This window comes from Camelus bactrianus, chromosome 32 (assembly GCF_048773025.1).
Source record: "Camelus bactrianus isolate YW-2024 breed Bactrian camel chromosome 32, ASM4877302v1, whole genome shotgun sequence".
In the NCBI taxonomy this organism is placed as follows: Eukaryota; Metazoa; Chordata; class Mammalia; order Artiodactyla; family Camelidae; genus Camelus; species Camelus bactrianus.
Genome location: NC_133570.1, coordinates 8,065,500 through 8,083,037, shown reverse-complemented (window position 1 = coordinate 8,083,037; position 17,538 = coordinate 8,065,500). Strand labels below are relative to the sequence as shown.

The window sequence follows — 17,538 nt, the reverse complement described above, 5'->3', positions numbered from 1 at the left end:
GATCGCGATGCCCCAGGCCTCTCCCCGCCCCCGGTTCTGCCGCCAATGGGCAGGCGCGGGGGGGGCGGGGCCCGGGACGGGCTCGCGCCTCCACCACGCCCCCGGCGGAGCTGCCCCTCGGGCCCCTGCTGCCAGTGCGCGCTCCCGGGGAGTGGAGCCCCGACTTGGCACGCCGCGGGTGTAGACCTCGCGAATTCAGCGCGCACTGGCTGAATCCCTACTGTGTGCCTGAGCCTCTAAATGTGTACAGGCCTGAACCGGAGCGACCCTGACCCCGACTTCCGGAGCCTTACACTGTAGTGGAAGAGAATGACCTTAAAATAATTTCAGAGAGTGATAAGGGACGTGAAGAAAATGAATAAGGTGAAGAGGTGGTTAAGACAGAGGGAACTGCTTTTAAATTCCGAGGCCAGGAAATGACACGTGAGACCTGAATTGTCAAGGTTTGTGCCTAAGGGAGAGCTTTGCAGGGGGAAGGAACAAGCAAGGGAACTTGAGATGGGACCCCGAGATGGGACCGCCTGGCTTGTGTATAGAAAGGGAAAGACTGGAGGCCAGCTAACAAAAGGGGAGAGAGTTGGGGGCTGAGGTGAGACGTGAGCAGGGCCAGAGCTGGAAGGATCTTAGAGATGAGGCGTTTGGCACAGCAGAGTGACTTTCTTGTTTTCATCTTAAACTCATTGGTTTCTCATTCTGTGGAGAATGGACTACAGGAGGGCAGGGGTGGAAGTAAGGATCTTGCAAAGTACTTTATTCCACAGACATCCTGGGCATGGGGGGACAGGGGGGAGGAATGAGAGAACATTGGATAGGAAGACAGATGAATACTGGGTCAAATGTGTGCATTTCAGTCAGACAAGTATCAGCAAAAGCCCAAGAAGGAGCGAAGAGACGTGGCAGGAGTTGCTGAGCTGGGCAGAAATAAGTCTTTTGACAGCAGAGAAGCAGAGGAAAGGGGCTCACCTAGGTAGCGAGTGCCTAGGGAGCTAGCTGTCTGAGGCTCCAGCCTTTGGAGCTGAAGCCAAAGAGGTTTACCAAGGCCCAAGTATGAAGTACCAGGCAAAAATGTGTTGATCCAAGGTCTGAAGGAGGCCAGCAGAGAGAGTGTGTTTTGCTTTGCTTTGAAGAACTAATATGATGTCGGAAGGATATCGTAATAGTTAACAGAGCTGCTAAAATAGATATGCCACAAAATTCTGGTGGCTAAACACAAAAAAGTCCCTGCCCCGGGGGAAGGTACAGCTCAGTGGTAGAGTAAGTGCCTCCCATGCACAAGGTCCTGGGTTCAATCCCCACTACCTTAAACAAACAAATAAACCTAATGACCTCCTCCCCCCAAAAAAACAAAAAATTAAAACAAAACAAAACGAAAGTCCCTGCGCATGTGAGTCTCATACGGGCATTCCCCTCCAGGCAGGAACTCAGGGACGCGGGCTGTTTTCTTTGTGTGACTCTGAGGTCAAAACCTAATTCCCACAGTCACCCTAGGGCTCAGCACCATTCCAGACAGCTGGAAGAGAAAAAAATCATCAAGGATGGCACAGGGGAGGTTTTTATAAGCTGAGCCTGTTTCATTGACTAGAATTCAGTCACGTGGCCATTCCTCCATATACAGGAGTCTTGGAAACAGGCTCTGTGCCCAGGAAAAAGAGGAGTAGGTTTGGAGATCAGCTGCAGAGATAAGACTGCAGTGTGAGTCTCCATCTCTTCTCCGAGTGCAGCATCCAGCCCCCACTTCCCCTTCTGCAAGTCGTCTTGCGTTTTTCCACCTAGTAATGTATGTGACAGATCTTCTGTAACAGCACCCAAGGAAAGTGCTCTTGGGTGGACATTTAGGTTGTTTCCAATCTTTTGTCATTACAAACAATGCTGCAATGTATATCCTTGAGAAATTCATAGAAAGGAAACTATTAAGTCAGAGGATATGTACAGTTTAAATGTAGCTATTGCTATATTATCCTCCATAGAGATTTGATCAGTTTATGCCTCGACCCCTGTCATGTCTGAGTTTCCTCACGCCTTTTACAAATTTATCATTTTTTTTTAAAGCTTTCCTAATCTGGTAGCTGCAAAATAGCATTAATTTGCATTTCTCTTCTCAGGAGTGAGCTTGAGTGTCTTTGCCTATGTGGAGTCATGTGTTCTCCCTCTGCTACAAACTGTCCATGTCCCTTGCTCATTTTTCTATTGGAATCATTGGTTTCTTTAAAATTGATTTGTAGGCACTTACGTATATCAAAGCAATTAACCTTAGTCTATCAGATGTGGTGTAAATACCTTGTCAGTCCTCATTTATCTTTTTACTTAGTCTATGCCTTGTTTTTTTGTTTTGTTTTGTTTTAGAGGGTTTTTTGGTTTTTGGGTTTTTTTTTTTTTTTTTTTTTGCCAATCTTTTCTTTTATGCCTTCAGGCTTTTATGTCATGTCTAGAAAGCCTTTTCCACTCTAAGATTATTTTTAAACTTTCTTCTGTATTTTTCCAGTACTTTTTTTCAACTTTATTGAGATGGAATTGACATGTAACATTGTGTAAGTTTAGGTATACAGCATGTTGATTTGATACATAATGCAAAATAATTACCACCCTAGCATTAACTAATACCTCTATCATGTCAAATAACTACCATTTCTTTTTTGTGGTGAGAACATTTCAGATCTACTCTCTTAGCAACTTTCAAGTTTATAACACAAACACAGTTTTGTAATTATAATCACTGTGATGTACATTAGATCTCCAGAATCTATTCAGATTATAACTGGAAATTTGCACCCTTGGACCAGTATCTCCATTTTCCCCACCCCCAGGGTCTGGTAGCCACCATTCTACTCTGTTTCTATGCGTTTGCCTTTTTTAGATTCTACATATAACCAAGATCATACAGTATTTGTTATTCTGTCTCTGACTTATCTCACTTAGCATAAAATCTTCAGGGTCCATCCATGTTGTTAAAAATGGCAGGATTTTTTTTTCTCCTTGTTGAATTGTATTCTGTTTGTGTGTGTGTGTGTGTGCTCACGCCACATCTTTATCCATTCATCTGTTGGCAGACATGTTGTATCTGTGTCTTGGCTACTGTGAATGGTGCTGCAATGAACATGAGAGTGCAAATATCTCTTTGGGATTGTTATTTTAGTTTCTTTGGAATTTCTTTGGACTCAGAAGTGGGATGGATGAATCATAAAGTAGTCCTCCATACTGTTTTCTATAGTAACTGTACCAATTTACATTCCCACCAATAGTATGTAAGGGTTGTCTTTTCTCTACATCCTCCGCAGCACTTGTTGTCTTTGACTTTTTGATGAGAGTCATTCTAACAGGTGTAAGGCGACATCTCGTGGTGTTGATTTGCATTTCCCTGATGCTTAGTGACTCGTCTCTTTTCGTGTACCTTTGGCCATTTCTTGTCTTCTTTGGAAAAATGTCTACTCAGTTCCTCTGCCCGTTTTTTAGTTGCGTTATTTGTTTTATAAGTTCTTTCTATATTTTGGATATTAACCCTTTATCAGTTATATGATTTGCGAGTATCTTCCTTCTGTAGGTTGCCTTTTCATTTTGTTGATTGTTTTGCTGTGCAAAAGCTTTTTAGTTTGATGTCGTCCCACTCACTAATTTTTGTGCTTGTGCCTTTCGTGTCATGTCCAAAAAAATCATTGCCAAGACCAATGTCAAGGAAAATTTTTCCTATTTTAGGAGTTTCATGGTTTCAGGTCTTATTTTTAAGTCTTTATTCCAGTTGATTCAAGTTAATTTTTGTGAACTATAAAAGATAGGGCCCAATTTCATTCTTCTACATGTGATTATCCAGTTTTCCCAACACCATTTATTGAATGTTTATTTTCTAGTACTTTTATTGCTCACATTTTACACTCTAAAGTTTGGTTCTTTTATTAATTTTGGTGTAAGGAAAGATGTAGAGATCCAATTCTTTTTTTTTTTTTTTTTAGATGTTACTCAGAGTTCCTAACACCATTTATTCAATAATTAATCTTTTCCCCGCCCATATGAAAAGCCATCTTGTATACTAAATGCCTTTAAGTAGTTGAGTATTTCTGAGCTATACTCTGTTTCATGGATCTGTCTGTCTCCCAGTTTCCATGGGAGGCTATGCGCCTAACTTCTAAAAGCACCAGTTAGCAAACCCAGGTAAGTTTCATGAGGACCAGCGCCTTCCACCCTCCCTGCTTTTTGTGGATCTAGCAGGGAATTGCCTGTGTAAACCCCACCATTGCCCCTCCCTGCCCTCTGTGCAAATGGAAGTTGAGGTCAGTTCATGTCAGGCCCTCTTTCCTACTGCAATAACATGGTAACTGATTAATATCTGTCCTTAACACTTTAGTGTCTGTGTTTATCTGTGACAGTTGTTTATCACTGTGTTCTCTATCTAATGCTGACATGATAGAGAATTCCCTGAAGCCACTTCTCTGTTCAGCCACCTTGATTATCCTTCTGCTCTGAGGCTCACATACATCGGGGAGGTTGACGGAGGGAAGAGATCTGTAGCCATGTGGCACCATGGAGGGCAGTATAAATACCTATCCGGATGTCTCAGAGATGTTCAACTAATGCTTCAGCCCTGGGCTTGCCCTGGGTTTCCCTGTGACTGCAGAGAGGCAAGCTGCCATACCGCCCTGGCATCCCCAGTGCATCCCTGGGGACTCTGAAGCCCTGGGTGGTGACAGACAGGGACTGTCTCTTAGAAAACACTGGGAACTCTACAATGGGAATGTTGGTGGAGAACACTGGAGCCTGGTCTTTCAACATCACTCCCAGTGATGTCCCAGAAGGGCCCCACCCAGGCAGGTTGCCCAGAATCCAGTCCCTCTTATAGCCTCTATAGGATTATTCTGGAACTATCTGACAGTATCTGAAATCAGGGCTTGGGGAAGCACAGCCATTGTGGATGCCAAGACTGTAAGTCACTGCAGGAAACAAGAGGAGGAGGGAAAATGGGAAGGAAGGGATGGGATCCCCGCCAGAGTTGGCATCCCTGATGGAACCCTGAGGACCTGGGACTGTCATGGGACCTCTAGGGAGGGCTCTACCCTATGGGAATATAGCCCCCTGATGCTTTCCAGGAGATGAGCAGGGGAATGTGTGTTCGACTGCTTCAGGATAGAATGTTGCTGTGAGAAAAAAAAAATTGTTAGTATGTTATGATCACACTTTATTCCCTTTCCTAAGACAAGCTAATAATAAGGCATGCCCAGCCATAAAGGGATGGTGGCAAGATGTTAAGTGTTCCCTGAATAAAACTGGTCAGGCATGATCATCACCAAGCCAAGCTTGTTAACGCCCAAGCGTGTACCCACAACCACACACTGACTCCCAGTCCAGAGACACAGTGATGGGCCATCACCACATGAGTTACCACATTTGGCCAACCAGAAATGCCAGCTATTTGCTGAAGGTGGAAAAAAAATCAGATTAGGATCAGGTTAAATTTCCTTTATTCTTTGCTCACATCTTGCTAAGGCCCTGCCCTCCCATCCCCCTACTTTTCCTTCTCTTTTCTTTCTTTTAAAATTTTAAATTTTAATTTTGTGAGTGGTTTCATTTTGTGGGTGGAGTTCTCTGCAATGTTGGGGAACTCTGACCAGCTCTGATCCTCCTTTATTCCTTCTTCATCCTAGTGATCTTTGGAGAGCAGAAGGAGCTTTTAAAAATTCAAATCAAAGTATGTCACAGTGCTACCAAAACTTGCCATTTTGGCACATTTAGAATCAACACCAAATTCCTGACCAAGGTCCCTGAGGCCTCACGTGACCCAACACCTCCCACATCCTACTCTCTCTGCCCTGCACCCCAGACACACTGGGCTAGCCCCAGGGCCTCTGCACCTGCTCCTCCTTCTGAAGCACCCTTGCCCATTCTTGTCATGCACATCTGGCTTAAATGCCTCTTCTGGAACAAGTCCCCACTCCTGAGTCCCCAGCACCCCACCCCCAGCAGTACCTATCACAGCACCCACCACAGCACCTACATGGTCTCAGTCACTCACCGCCATCCCCTACTTGAGACATGGGCCCCTTGATAATGGCAGCTTGACCTGTTTGTTTTCCTGCACATCGCCCCAAGCCTAGACGAGTGCCAGGCCCAGAGCCGGGTGCAGCAGACAGCGGTGAGTGGAATTATTTCACAGCTTGGGAGACCCTGGATGCGGGACTGCTGGAGGCTACATCTCCGACTTGCATTCTTCAGGCAGTGGTCACTGTCCTGCCCCAGTGCCTCCCCGCTTCACAGTGGAGTATCTGAGGGAGATGTGAGGTCGCCCCACAGCACGGCTTCTATTTTCATCCCTGTAGCTGCACTACAGAACAAGCAAGGTTAACTTCAGAGGCCACATGATGCATTGGGCTACCAGCCAAAGCATCTCCTTTTTCAAAACAAACTCCTTCCTAAGGCTCGAAGCAGGAACTCAGGCTGCTAGAACTCTGCCAGAGTTTGCAAAAGATTGTTTACCAATGTGGCTGGTGTTGTGATAGCAATTTAACTTTACCTTTCTTGAGCAACAGGCAGTGGAGGATGGTGTGCCTCCCCAGATCACTGAGGCAAGAATATCTGGGGAGCCCTTTCACAAACCCCGCAGGACTCCCCAGCACCCTGAAGGGCCATGGCCCTGGCCGCAGCAGCCAGGCACCCTCTCTGGTAAAGCAGTTCCCTTGAGGGGGTCAAGTCTGCAGTGCAGCAGACGAGGGGAGAACAGTCCCTGCCCATCTGGTCTGACCTGAAATGGGCAGCTGTTGGCCACATCATCACAAATGATGAGATTAGCAGACTAGGTCCTAACAGCAGGTGGCTTATCTCTGCCTGTTGCCTGGGCTCATGGGGCACCCATGTCTTGAAGAGCTCAGACCTCGAGTTAGTGAGCATTTCTCCTTTCTCCGAGAGGATGCTGCTCTCTGATTTATAATGGCACACTGCCCACCACCTCCCCTGCCCCCAAACATTCTAATCATAGAGCAGATGGAGGCGTGACCCTTACACCGTAAAGCCGTGGTCCTTTGCTGACTTTTACATGAGCCAGCAGCAAGGCGGCCGGTTCAGGACCTACAGGGGTCACGGCGTCTGTGCCCACCACGCACACAGGTGGGCCATGCACTGGGCAGAATCCCAAGTAAACTCACATACGAGGAGGCAACTGATGTACTGAGACAGACTGGCAGAAGCATGAGCCTTTATTCTCCATTCCTTGTGTACGACATAGAACATTCACAAAGCCTGTGAGGTGCATTTTCTTGTTCTTTTGTGTTTCCAAAGCCCCTTTCCAAAATAACATCTCAGTGTTCTGTGTTTTGGACATTCAAAGGAAGAAAATCAGACGGCAGTGGCTTCATGATTTTGGTTTCCTTCTTTCTTCCCCGGAGTGCTCCCACCCTGGGTCTGTAGGCTGCAGCTATCAGCTGGGGGTTCGGGGGATGGGAAGGCACAGAGCAGGAGTCCCCCATATTTGGGAGCAAATACAGGCACACCGCCCCAGCAGGGTTCATAGTATTTGTCTAGATTCCCACAGTCTTCATGCACCAGAGCCAGAGAGAATGGGGGCCTGGGCTAAATTTTCCAGGCTCTGTACCAAAACCCACTCAGCTCTTGGCTAATCCCCCTCCTACTTGCCTAAAACAGGCTTCTCGCTGAAATGGTTTTTCCACAGGGACCCAACAAGGTTGAGTTCACAGTGATGGTTCCAGAACAGAGCTTCTGGGCAGGGTGCAAGAATCACACATACCAGGCCTTTCAAAGTGCATCTTTAAAGTTTTGGGAAACCCAGGCCCAGCAGCAGGGACATTCAGGCTCCTGTAGTCTGCAGGTCTAAACGCGGTGCTTCAACTCCATCTTGGCCACTGCCGCCCGGTGAACCTCATCAGGGCCGTCGGCAAAGCGCAGCGCTCGGGCCCAGGCCGAAAACTGAGCCAGTGGGTAGTCATTGCTCAGCCCTGCTGCTCCGAAGGCCTGGCAGACACAGATGGGAGGGAAGGAAGCCCTGAGTGAGCCCTCGTCCCCGAGAGCCCCAGGAACGAGTGCTTGCTCCTAAGATCTCAGAACAGCTCACGACACCCACCTTCCTGGGGATCTCCTTTGACACCTGCGTAGCAGCCGTGTTTTGGAAGACTTTCAGGTGGGGCTGCTATTATTGTCCCAAGGATGCCAGACTCCCCAGGTCTGCTATGCTAGGTGACGTCTGCCATCAGGAAATCCCTATGTCAGGGCCAGATGTTGAGATTTGGGAAGGATTATCCCTGTGTGGTTAGGAGGCTGGGCCTGGTGTTCTAAGGTCCTAGGTTCCCAAAACTCTGAGCTCAGCTCCTTACAAGCTGAGTGACCTTGGACAGGTCACTTCACTTTTCTGTGCCTCTGTTTCCACGTGTTCAAAATGAGGCAGGAATACGACCTCTCATAGGGTTGTTCTGAGGAGGAAAAGGAAAGTCACGTGGGTGGTGAGTGTGCAACAAAGGGCGGCTGTTATGTTACAGGAGGTTGGCAGCTGAAAGAGGGAGTTTCGCAACTATAGTAAATATTCAGACGAACAGTGGTCCACCATCTGTGCTCACCTGAATGGCACGATCAATCACTCGGTAGGCCATGGATGGGGCCACCATTTTAATCATGGCAATATCCAAAGCTGCGGCCTGCAAGGAAGAGGAGATGTGGTGGTTAGGAGGGCAGAGCAGAGGGCAGAATGCCTGGAAGAACAATCAGTTTCATAGGGAGGAGTGGAAGTCATAGCTCAGAAGAGAAACCTGAGGTCCCACTGGGCCACAAGCTCCATGAGGCAGCCCTGCCTGGTGCGTGTACAATACTGAGGGGCATGGAGGGGGCAGTGGTGTGGCTAAGAGGGTGACTCAGGATGTTGTAGGGTGTGAGTGGTTGTCTGGTCTTCCCAGGTGACGGGGAGCATCTCCTGCACACAGAAGGCAGAGTGGGAAGTGGCTTGTGCTTCATTCAGGGTCACATCCAGCTCTGTTTCCAACCAGACAGTGGACCAAGGCCAGCCAGGACTCTGGGGAACTGAGGGGCAAGGATCTGTCCTGGGTGCAGGCATCCAAGTGCAGTCCCTGAGAGCCCTCATGCCTGGCACTAGAGTGCCAGAGAGCCAGGAACTTGAGCCTGGGTCACCCCCATTACTAAGGCCTCTCCGCTAAGGGGTGGAGGCCCCAGGGAGAGCTGGAGGAGGCAGGGGACAGCGTGGCATCATGTCTGGCCATTAGGGGCACTCAGAAAGGAATAATGTCACACTCGAAAGTAAAGCCTCTCTTTTGGCTAATTCCCTTGCTTACTCTTAGTTTGCCTGATGCCTGGAAGTCCAGGTGTGGCTGTAGCTGAGGCTGGGGTCGTGTGGCCTTGTCAGGCCTGCTGTCTTGGACCCAGATATTCACTGAGGCAGTAAAACAGAAAGTTCAGTCCTCTTTTATTATACCTTTTCTGTTTTGAAAAGCTGCCCAAGTAGTTCCAAGGAGAGTTGAAGCAGTTATTTACGTCAAGGAGCCAAGTGCTTTCTCTGTGGTCCCTGAATGGGGGAGGGAAGAGTCCGCATCTAGAGATTCCAGGGATGGCGTCCCTCACCGCAACCTCGGGACCTGTCATCTCTCAGGCTCCCCGACCTCCTACCTTACTTCCCGCCACGTCCATGAGGTGGGCAGCTTTCAGCACCAGCAGCCGGGCCTGCTCAATCTCCACGCGGGACTGGGCAATGTCTGCCAGGAGCGTGCCCTGCTCTACCAGGGGCTTCCCGAAGGCCACGCGGGACTTCACCTGCAGACACAGGAGACTCGGGAGGGAGGCACAGGCTGTGCCCTGCAGGGGAGGTGGGTGGGAGCACGGGGAGGGCAGGAGAGGAGGGGGCAGAAGCGGCACTGTGCAGCTCATCCGCCGCTTTGCCAGCTCTCCAGCCCCAGGAAGCCTCCAGGGAGGAGAGCCAGATGCAGACAGTGCTCTCCGTGGGCACCGCGGAGCTAGTCAACCTGGTGGCTGCACAAATTACTTCCAGAGACCCCTTTACTCCAGCCATTCCGTCCCCTTCCGGGTCAGCCTGGCTGCCAGGCAGGAACAGTTCTTACATGATCTGAGCCTCCTGTGGCTCAGAGTGACTCTGGGAATTAGGCAGCACCTAGGCATGCCTCATTCAAGTTCGGGAGGGCGTCCTCCATGGGGCCTCCTTCATGCCCTGGGACACCTGGGGAGCACAGTCCGGTGCCAGAGTCCCCTTGTGGGCAACTGTTACAGCAAGGGGGATCCTTGAGTCTTCAATGCCACAAGCAATCAGAGAAGGTTATAAGGAATTCTTTTTTCCCTTTTTTCCCCTTTTAAACCGAAAACAGTCATTACACAAATAAAATGTCTCATGTCAGAAAAAGTTTACATTTTTCAGACCAAAGAAAGAAGAAAAGACAAACCCTTGGCACCCCATCATCTAGTCCCTTCCACTAACTATCTGGTGAATGCCCTTCTAGACTTTCTGTATGCAGAAAACATACATGTGCAGTATTTACAAAAAATGGAGCCATACTCGATATAATGCTTTGTAGCCTCCCTTTCCCCCCATTTAAGAACATCTCTGTGTTAAGAAACAGATTTCTATAGCATCATTTTGGAATGTCATTGCATGCCCAAACCAGGATTCTCTGACCAGTCTCTGTTAGCCTTATAGTTGTTCCCAATATATTATAATCACTGCTGTGGTAAACCTCCTATAGTAAAATCTGATTACTCCCTGTGACCAAGTCCTGTGAGGGGAATGGCCACGTCAGTGCTATGCACCTTCTAAGACTCGTGACATGCACAGTCACACTGCTCTTCAGGTTGGGGCTGGAGTACTTGCACCTGAGCACTTAGGATTTTTCAAAGGAAAAAACTAGTTGGTTTGCTTGGTAATCCAAACATACTGGACCACCTCTGTTCTTTGTAGAGTGTCTTGTGAAGTATTTGTTTGGTCTCAATGGTTTGCTTCATCTTCCTGATAGCGATACCACTGATTTGAACTACTGTTCCCAGCAAGAGTGTTCTTTTGTGTGGGCTTCCAGCCTCTGAGGGGTCATACCGGAGCAGAATTGTGTAGGGGAAGGAGGGTGGTACAGGGCTGCGGGCTGGTACTCCTGGTATCTGATTTTTAAAGATGACCTGGTAGCAGGAGTGGCCCTCAGCAGCCCGTGACCCTGTGGGCTTTGGAACCTTGCCCTCAGCTGGCCGCCACAGAGCCTACTTCTCCTTCTGGTCACCTCAACAGAGTGAGGCCGAGTCTCTACATTTCAGACTTTAGCGCAGTAGCAGATGCAAAGCAGAGACAGGGACACAGCTTCTTGTAAGGAACGTCACCTTGAGTCACCTGCTAAGTCTGCCCTCAGAAAACGTCAGGATTTGATGTCTGACAGGAAAATAGACGGGTGGTTCTGGATGGGAGCAGGGCTCCAGGGGAAGCACTCACTCGGGCCTTCATGAGCGCCAGCGCCTGCTCCGAGTACCCAATCAGCCGCATGCAGTGGTGGATCCTGCCCGGGCCCAGTCGGCCCTGGGCGATCTCAAAGCCCCGGCCGGGGCCCAAGACCATGTTCTCCTTGGGCACGCGCACCTGCTCGAACAGGACTTCACCATGGCCACCTGAAAAGACCCAAACGGTTCCCCTGAGTCATCTGCCTACCCATTTTCCTTGGACGTGTTTATCCCTTGCCTCGGACAGGTCATCTGCAGCAACATTCCTGCCCCTTTTCTAGCTTCTAACTGGGACGTGGCTGAAGGGAGAGGGAGGGCAGGAAGGAACCTATTAAAGGTGGAAAGTGAATCACTGGTCTACAATATCAAATGGATAGTTTGCCGTTTGTTTTGTAAAACATGACTCTACCTTAAGCTGAAACTCCCTAGCGGTGTGTGACTTTAACAATGTAGTGACGCTATGGAAACACTGAAGCCAAATGAGAACAGCAGCAGCAGAAGGAGCTCCTGTGAGAGGACCTCCAGGCCTGGAGGTCAGTTGTCCACACTGGGGTCTAAAAGAGAAGGTCTGGAGGGGAGGGTATAGCTCAGTGGTAGAGCGCATGCTTAGCTTACACAAGGTCCTGGGTTCAATTCTCCTCTAAAAATAAATAAGTAAACCTAGTTACCTCCCCCCTAAAATAAATAAATAAATAAAATAAAAGAGAAAGTCGAGGGAGCACTTCCTGCCTCCTGCCTCTGTCCTGTGTGGCCTCCTTACCTCACAGAATCCTGTTTATCTTATAAGTTTAGAAGAGAGAAAAAAAAAAAGGATAAAAGTGTGTCTGCAATTTGCCTGCATGGATGATACTCATGTATGCAGCTAAAATGTAGGAGCACCTGGCCCTCCAAACGTCATCATCCCCTTCGAGGTGTTACTTCCTGAGCTGGAGCAAGGGCTGCCCAAAGCCTTCTGCCCACGCCCTGACCCAGACCCACAGAGAGGTGAGCTGCTCCCAGGGGGCTAACCTGGTGCGTCCTCCAGCCCATACATGGTCAGAGGCCGGATGATTTTTATCCCCGGGGTATCCATGGGAACCAAGAGCACAGACTGCTGCTGATGGCGTGGGGCATGTGGGTCTGTTTTTCCCATAAACACACAGAGTTGGCAGCGAGGATCCAGGATGCCTGCCAGGAAGGGAGAGAGACAGACTCCATCATCTGACACCAGGGCCATCAGAACTTACAGGCACAGTCCTAGCCCAGGAGAGCCGAAGCCGGCAAGCAGACAGAGCCCTTGAAGACATCACGTGATCAGGAGAGCACCTGCAGGCTCCTGACCAGCGATAAGAGCAACTGGGTTTCGTCCCAGTGAGAAAGGAATCCAACATCAAACAAGCAATTTTTTTTTCTTTAAAGCACATCATCAAGTTGAAAATATAATTTAGAGACAAGAGACTAGAAACCGCTACTTTATCACAGGCAGTGAGAACACAGTGGCTTCGGGCACAGGTGTCAGAATTAGGCCAACCCTGAACTCTGGGTTCCCTGCTCGCGAGTGGGGAGCTAGAACCTTAGAAAATGACTCAAGTCACTTCTCCAGCCTCGTCTCCTTTTCTGTAAAATGGGGATAGTAACAGATACATTCCAGAGAAGGGTGGGGACTCAGTAGGTGAGGAGGGCCCTGCAGCGGTCATGCCAGGATGGTCGCTAGCCCTCTGCTGCAGCATACCTGGTCTCACAGAGGGAGGACGCCACCGAGGAAGTGACTTTCTGCTTTCCCTTAGGGAAATGCCCATGGCAGGAAGAAGAGAGAGGGGAGTCAATGAGACTCCTGGAACTGCCACCCGTGTGGTCACCTGATGACTCATGCAGAACCTCTGGTTCTCCCAGGGTTTGCCGCCTTTTCTGGGAGCACAGAGATAGAATCTCCTTTGCATCACCTGCTAATGAAGCTACTCTCTTCCAGAGTTTCTGAGACAACAGCAGGGGAGAGAAGACAAGCTTATCACTACAGAGCCATGTGTGTAAGTGAAAAATGAGTTTCAGGCCAAATACCTGTGATCCACCACTTGTGACCGTTTATGACATAGAAACCATCCTCCTCTCGGATGGAAGACTCAATGTTGGTGGCATCTGAGGAGGCAACCTGAGTGACAATACATTCTGATTAGAGCTGGCGAGAGTCCAGTGCAGCAGAGACTAGATGGGGTTGGCGAGGGTCTGGTCTGATGAGGAGCGCCTGTGGGTGGTGGCCCAAGCCAGGTACCTGGGGCTCAGTCATAGCAAAACAGGAGCGGGCCTTTCCCTCCAGCAACGGAATCAGCCAGCGGGCCTTCTGCTCCTCGGTGCCGTATCGCACCAGCAGCTCCATGTTCCCTGTGTCTGGAGCAGAACAGTTAAAGATCTGAAAAGGAGAGAAAACATAAGGGTGACTCCTATGTCCATATTCAAAACTTAAGACCCATCAGAAGCATGGACTGGGGCTCCTTCCAAGTCACAGGCCCTCTGAACCCACACGAGAGTCCTTCCTCTCCCCAGGGAAAGGCACAGACCCACAACAGTTTGAATGCAGTAGCTCAGAGCCCCCTGGGAGAGAGAAAGCAGACCGGAGCTGGGCTGCCGCCCCACAGCAGCCGGCCGGGCTGTGCTCACACAGCTCCCACCTTCCCGGGAAGACACCCACCCCGAGCTGCTCTCTTGCTCTGGCTCCAGCCACCTGGCCGTAGTGTCCTCCCTCATGAGAAGAAGTCTGAGTCTGCATCAGTGTTCCTGAAGCCAGTGCAAATTGGAGGGAATCGGGTCAACCTGGGAGGGTGGCTGTGGAGGATGTGGAGGACGAGGATACCCTCCTGAGCTGAGGAAGAAAGTACCTCGGGAGCGTACAGAGACGTGCCCATGAGTTCACACAAATGTGCGTACTCCACGTTGGTCAGTCCTGCTCCGTATTTTTTCTCGGGATCGGCCTCCATGGGTAGGAAAAGGTTCCAAAGTCCTTCAGCCCTGGCTTTCTCCTGTCACGGGGAAAAAGAAGTCAGGGATCCACAGTGGGTGATTTCATTTTATTTTGGCCCTTGGGAAATAATGAGGTAGTCCGAACCATCAGGCTGGACATAAACCCTGCAGATCTGTGAGAGGAGAACAGAAGGGGACCTCAGGATGGCCAAGTCCTAACAGTGACAGCAGCAATCAGGTCACTTCCCTGGTGTCCATGTCCCAGACACCCCACTTACCCCACGGTACCCCGTGGTACATCACTGTTAGCTTCGCTACTGTTGTAACAACACAGCTTAGAACTCACTCCATGAGCACATGAGAGTGAAGGGTCCCTTAGTGCACCTGATGGGAGCCGGCCCAGGACATCTGGTGGCAGCCGCAGCTGCTTCGATGAGATAAGAAAGGAAAGCCCCTGAACCAGCTTCCTTTATGAGGCACAGCTTCATTCCTGGGAGAATAACCCTGGATTTCTGATTGTAGCTCCTGGCTGGGAAAGTAGGAAGTCTAGCCTGGAGGTCAGGAGCCCAGGCCCTGAGTCAGTCGGCTTGGTTCAGACCCAGCCCCACCACACTTGCTGGGAGACCTTTGGCAAGATACTCAATCCCCACAAGGCAGTTTCCTCTTCTGTGAAATGGGAGTGACTACGCGTCCTACCGGGCAGGACTGCTGAGTGTAGCAGTACAAATGGACTGCGACTAACAGGAAAAGGAACCTCATGAGAAGGTTATCAGGAGCTCAGATTAGAGAATGAGGCTTGGAAATGGACAGGAACCCGGGCAGCTCAGAGGATGGCGACGGGACAGGCTCCTCCGCAGTCGTGCTGTGCGGTGAGTGACTGCCAGCTGCTTTCCGTCCTGAAACACTGATTACTCTCTCAGTTCCAGGAAGGGACAGCCCAGCTGGCCTAGCTTGGCTCACATGCCCACTTCGTGGCCAGGGGGCTGGGCTGCACCTTGACTGACAGCTCTGCCAGACTGTATTCAAAGTGGGAGGGGAGGCCCCCAGATAAAAGTGGGGTGCTGCTACCCAAAGAAAGGGAAAGAGACACTAGGCAGCCAACCTCACTGGGTGGCTGGGAAGATTAAAAGAGGTGATACATAGAATATAAAGTGTCCAACACAGAAGCTGGCAGGCTGCACTAGGTACTGGTGATTATGGGTACAATCATCATCGCTTCTTCTCACTCGGAGGGCACCTGCTGGCTGCTTTCTACAGTATATGCAGAAGGCCTGGTCTCTATGACACGTATTTCTAGAAATAGCGCACATACTCGTCTTCTTGTTGTGTTAAGCTAAGTAGCTCACAGTGCAATGACCAAGGAGAAGGACAAATTAATATTAACAAACAAAGCAGGAAGGGAAGGGAAAAGAAAGAAGCAAGGGTGTTCGGAGAGGAAGAGTGAGGAGATGGATGTAGTCATCTCCTTGTGCGAGGGAGGAAAACCCACAGAATTTGAGCCCGGGAGATCTGGATTTGAGTCCAGGTGCTACTGTTTCTAGCTGTGTCCCCAGAAATATTCGATTCCTTATCTTTAAATCAGGGTTAAGAATGCTAACCTCACAGGATCTGTGAGATGCAGTGTAAGCACCGAATACTTCTCATTTATGGGTGGTGATAACACTTTGGAGAAAAGCCATGAGCCACAGTTTCAGCACCCTACCCCAAATCGTAGCTGTCATTATGATTCCCATTCAGGTGTGACTGGAAGCAGAACGTTCCCTAATCTAGCTTTTTCCTAGGCATTCTAAAACGAATCTAAAACAAGTCTGGAGGTGTTCACGGCATGACTGTCTGCTTTTCTGATGCTTCTGTGCACTCGATTGGTACATCAGATAGGTGAGGATTAAGTGTGCAGGCCAGCAGGTGGGGGATAGGGCATTCCCCGCATTCACGATGGGAGCAGAGATTGGTAAGCACCTTTCTGATGAAAATTTGGCAGTATGTATGAAAACTGGAAATGGTCTCATTTTTGGACCAATATTTTTCCTTTGAAGAATTTATACGTTCGAGACAGTAAATATACAGAGAGGTATGTAAGAGCATTTGATGCACCTTGCTTGCACAGGACCCAAACCCCATCTTATTCTGGGGGACACCCCCACCTCAGACTTGGCGTCCTGAGGAAGCGTCCCATGGAGACCTCCTGGCTGATGCTCTCCCTCAGCCGGCCTTCGCTCGGCTTCTGCTGTCTTCTGAAGCTAGCTCTTCAGCCTCCCTGACCATGTCAGGAGCTAGCTAAAGTCCTTTGCTGCTTCAGTGACCCAGAGTTGCCTAGACTGAGTCACCCACAGTGACCTTCAGCCGAGGGGAGGATAGACAAACATGGTGCCCCACACTTTGGTCCCCTCAGGGGTCCGTCTCCAGGCACTGATGTGGGAAGGTGATAAATCATGGTATTACATAAGCAAGTGGGCTTTCAAATGTAGCAACAGAAATAATAATAATAATAATAATATATTATGTAATAGAAAAAAGGAGCTGGGAGCCTAATAAACCAAGTTGTTGACAGTGATTATCTCAGAGGGCAGAGAATTTCACAGAACTCTTTCTGTGCCATGAACTCTTCATTTTTGAACTTTGGTGATTTTGCAATAGGTGTGTAACTAGGGAAAAAGAGATAATGCTATTTTTTTTTGAAGTAGCTGATGGTTGCATCATAGGCAGAGTATGTGCCCCTGAAGATGTCAAATAGCTTAAAACTAACACAAGCCCAGAATAATCCTGACAGAGAAGAGCAGTATTTCTGTCATCACCTTAAGTGGTGTCACTGTGTGTCAGCAGAATAAACAAGTTTACAGTTGACAAGGCCCTTCAGCTTTGATGTTATGGATCCATTAAAGAGAGACTGTATTAAATGATGTATTTTATATCCTACTGTTTCCAATTCAATATGCATAAAATGAGCCCACTGCCCCAAGGTTATAAACCCCACTCCTCGGCCTGGGCCGAGCTATTGGGTGCAGATACGGTCACAAGGAGAGAATGATGAAGGGAAGCTGAGTTATCTGCAGCTGGCTCTTCCTGACGATGCCAGGGGCAGAGACACTTCAACTCAGCCCTCCCAACTCTTCACTGCCTGGGGAGGGAACGGATGTGGCTGGTGGACGGGCTGAGGTTGGCTTGTGCTAACCAGGTCTCCCC

General features: G+C 49.2%; 1 protein-coding gene across 2 annotated transcripts in view; it reads right to left on the bottom strand.

Moving 5' to 3' along the window:
- Nucleotides 1-7,157: 7,157 nt before the first annotated feature.
- The window catches only part of ACAD10 (acyl-CoA dehydrogenase family member 10), a 36,032-nt gene continuing 25,651 nt past the window's right edge, over nucleotides 7,158-17,538 (bottom strand). Inside the window, exons 14-22 of one of the 2 annotated variants that reach the window (XR_012503701.1) lie at nucleotides 14,274-14,414; nucleotides 13,670-13,807; nucleotides 13,459-13,549; nucleotides 12,430-12,588; nucleotides 11,417-11,589; nucleotides 9,604-9,747; nucleotides 9,413-9,502; nucleotides 8,547-8,624; nucleotides 7,890-7,947 (exon numbers count right to left, since the gene is read on the bottom strand). Coding sequence is in view for 1 of the 2 variants with exons in the window: in XM_074356511.1 (XP_074212612.1) it covers nucleotides 7,807-7,947; nucleotides 8,547-8,624; nucleotides 9,604-9,747; nucleotides 11,417-11,589; nucleotides 12,430-12,588; nucleotides 13,459-13,549; nucleotides 13,670-13,807; nucleotides 14,274-14,414 (1,065 nt within the window). In the remaining variant the exon portion in view is untranslated. Of the gene's footprint in view, nucleotides 7,948-8,546; nucleotides 8,625-9,412; nucleotides 9,503-9,603; nucleotides 9,748-11,416; nucleotides 11,590-12,429; nucleotides 12,589-13,458; nucleotides 13,550-13,669; nucleotides 13,808-14,273; nucleotides 14,415-17,538 lie in introns of both variants that reach the window. The other variant, XM_074356511.1, reaches the window with a different exon arrangement.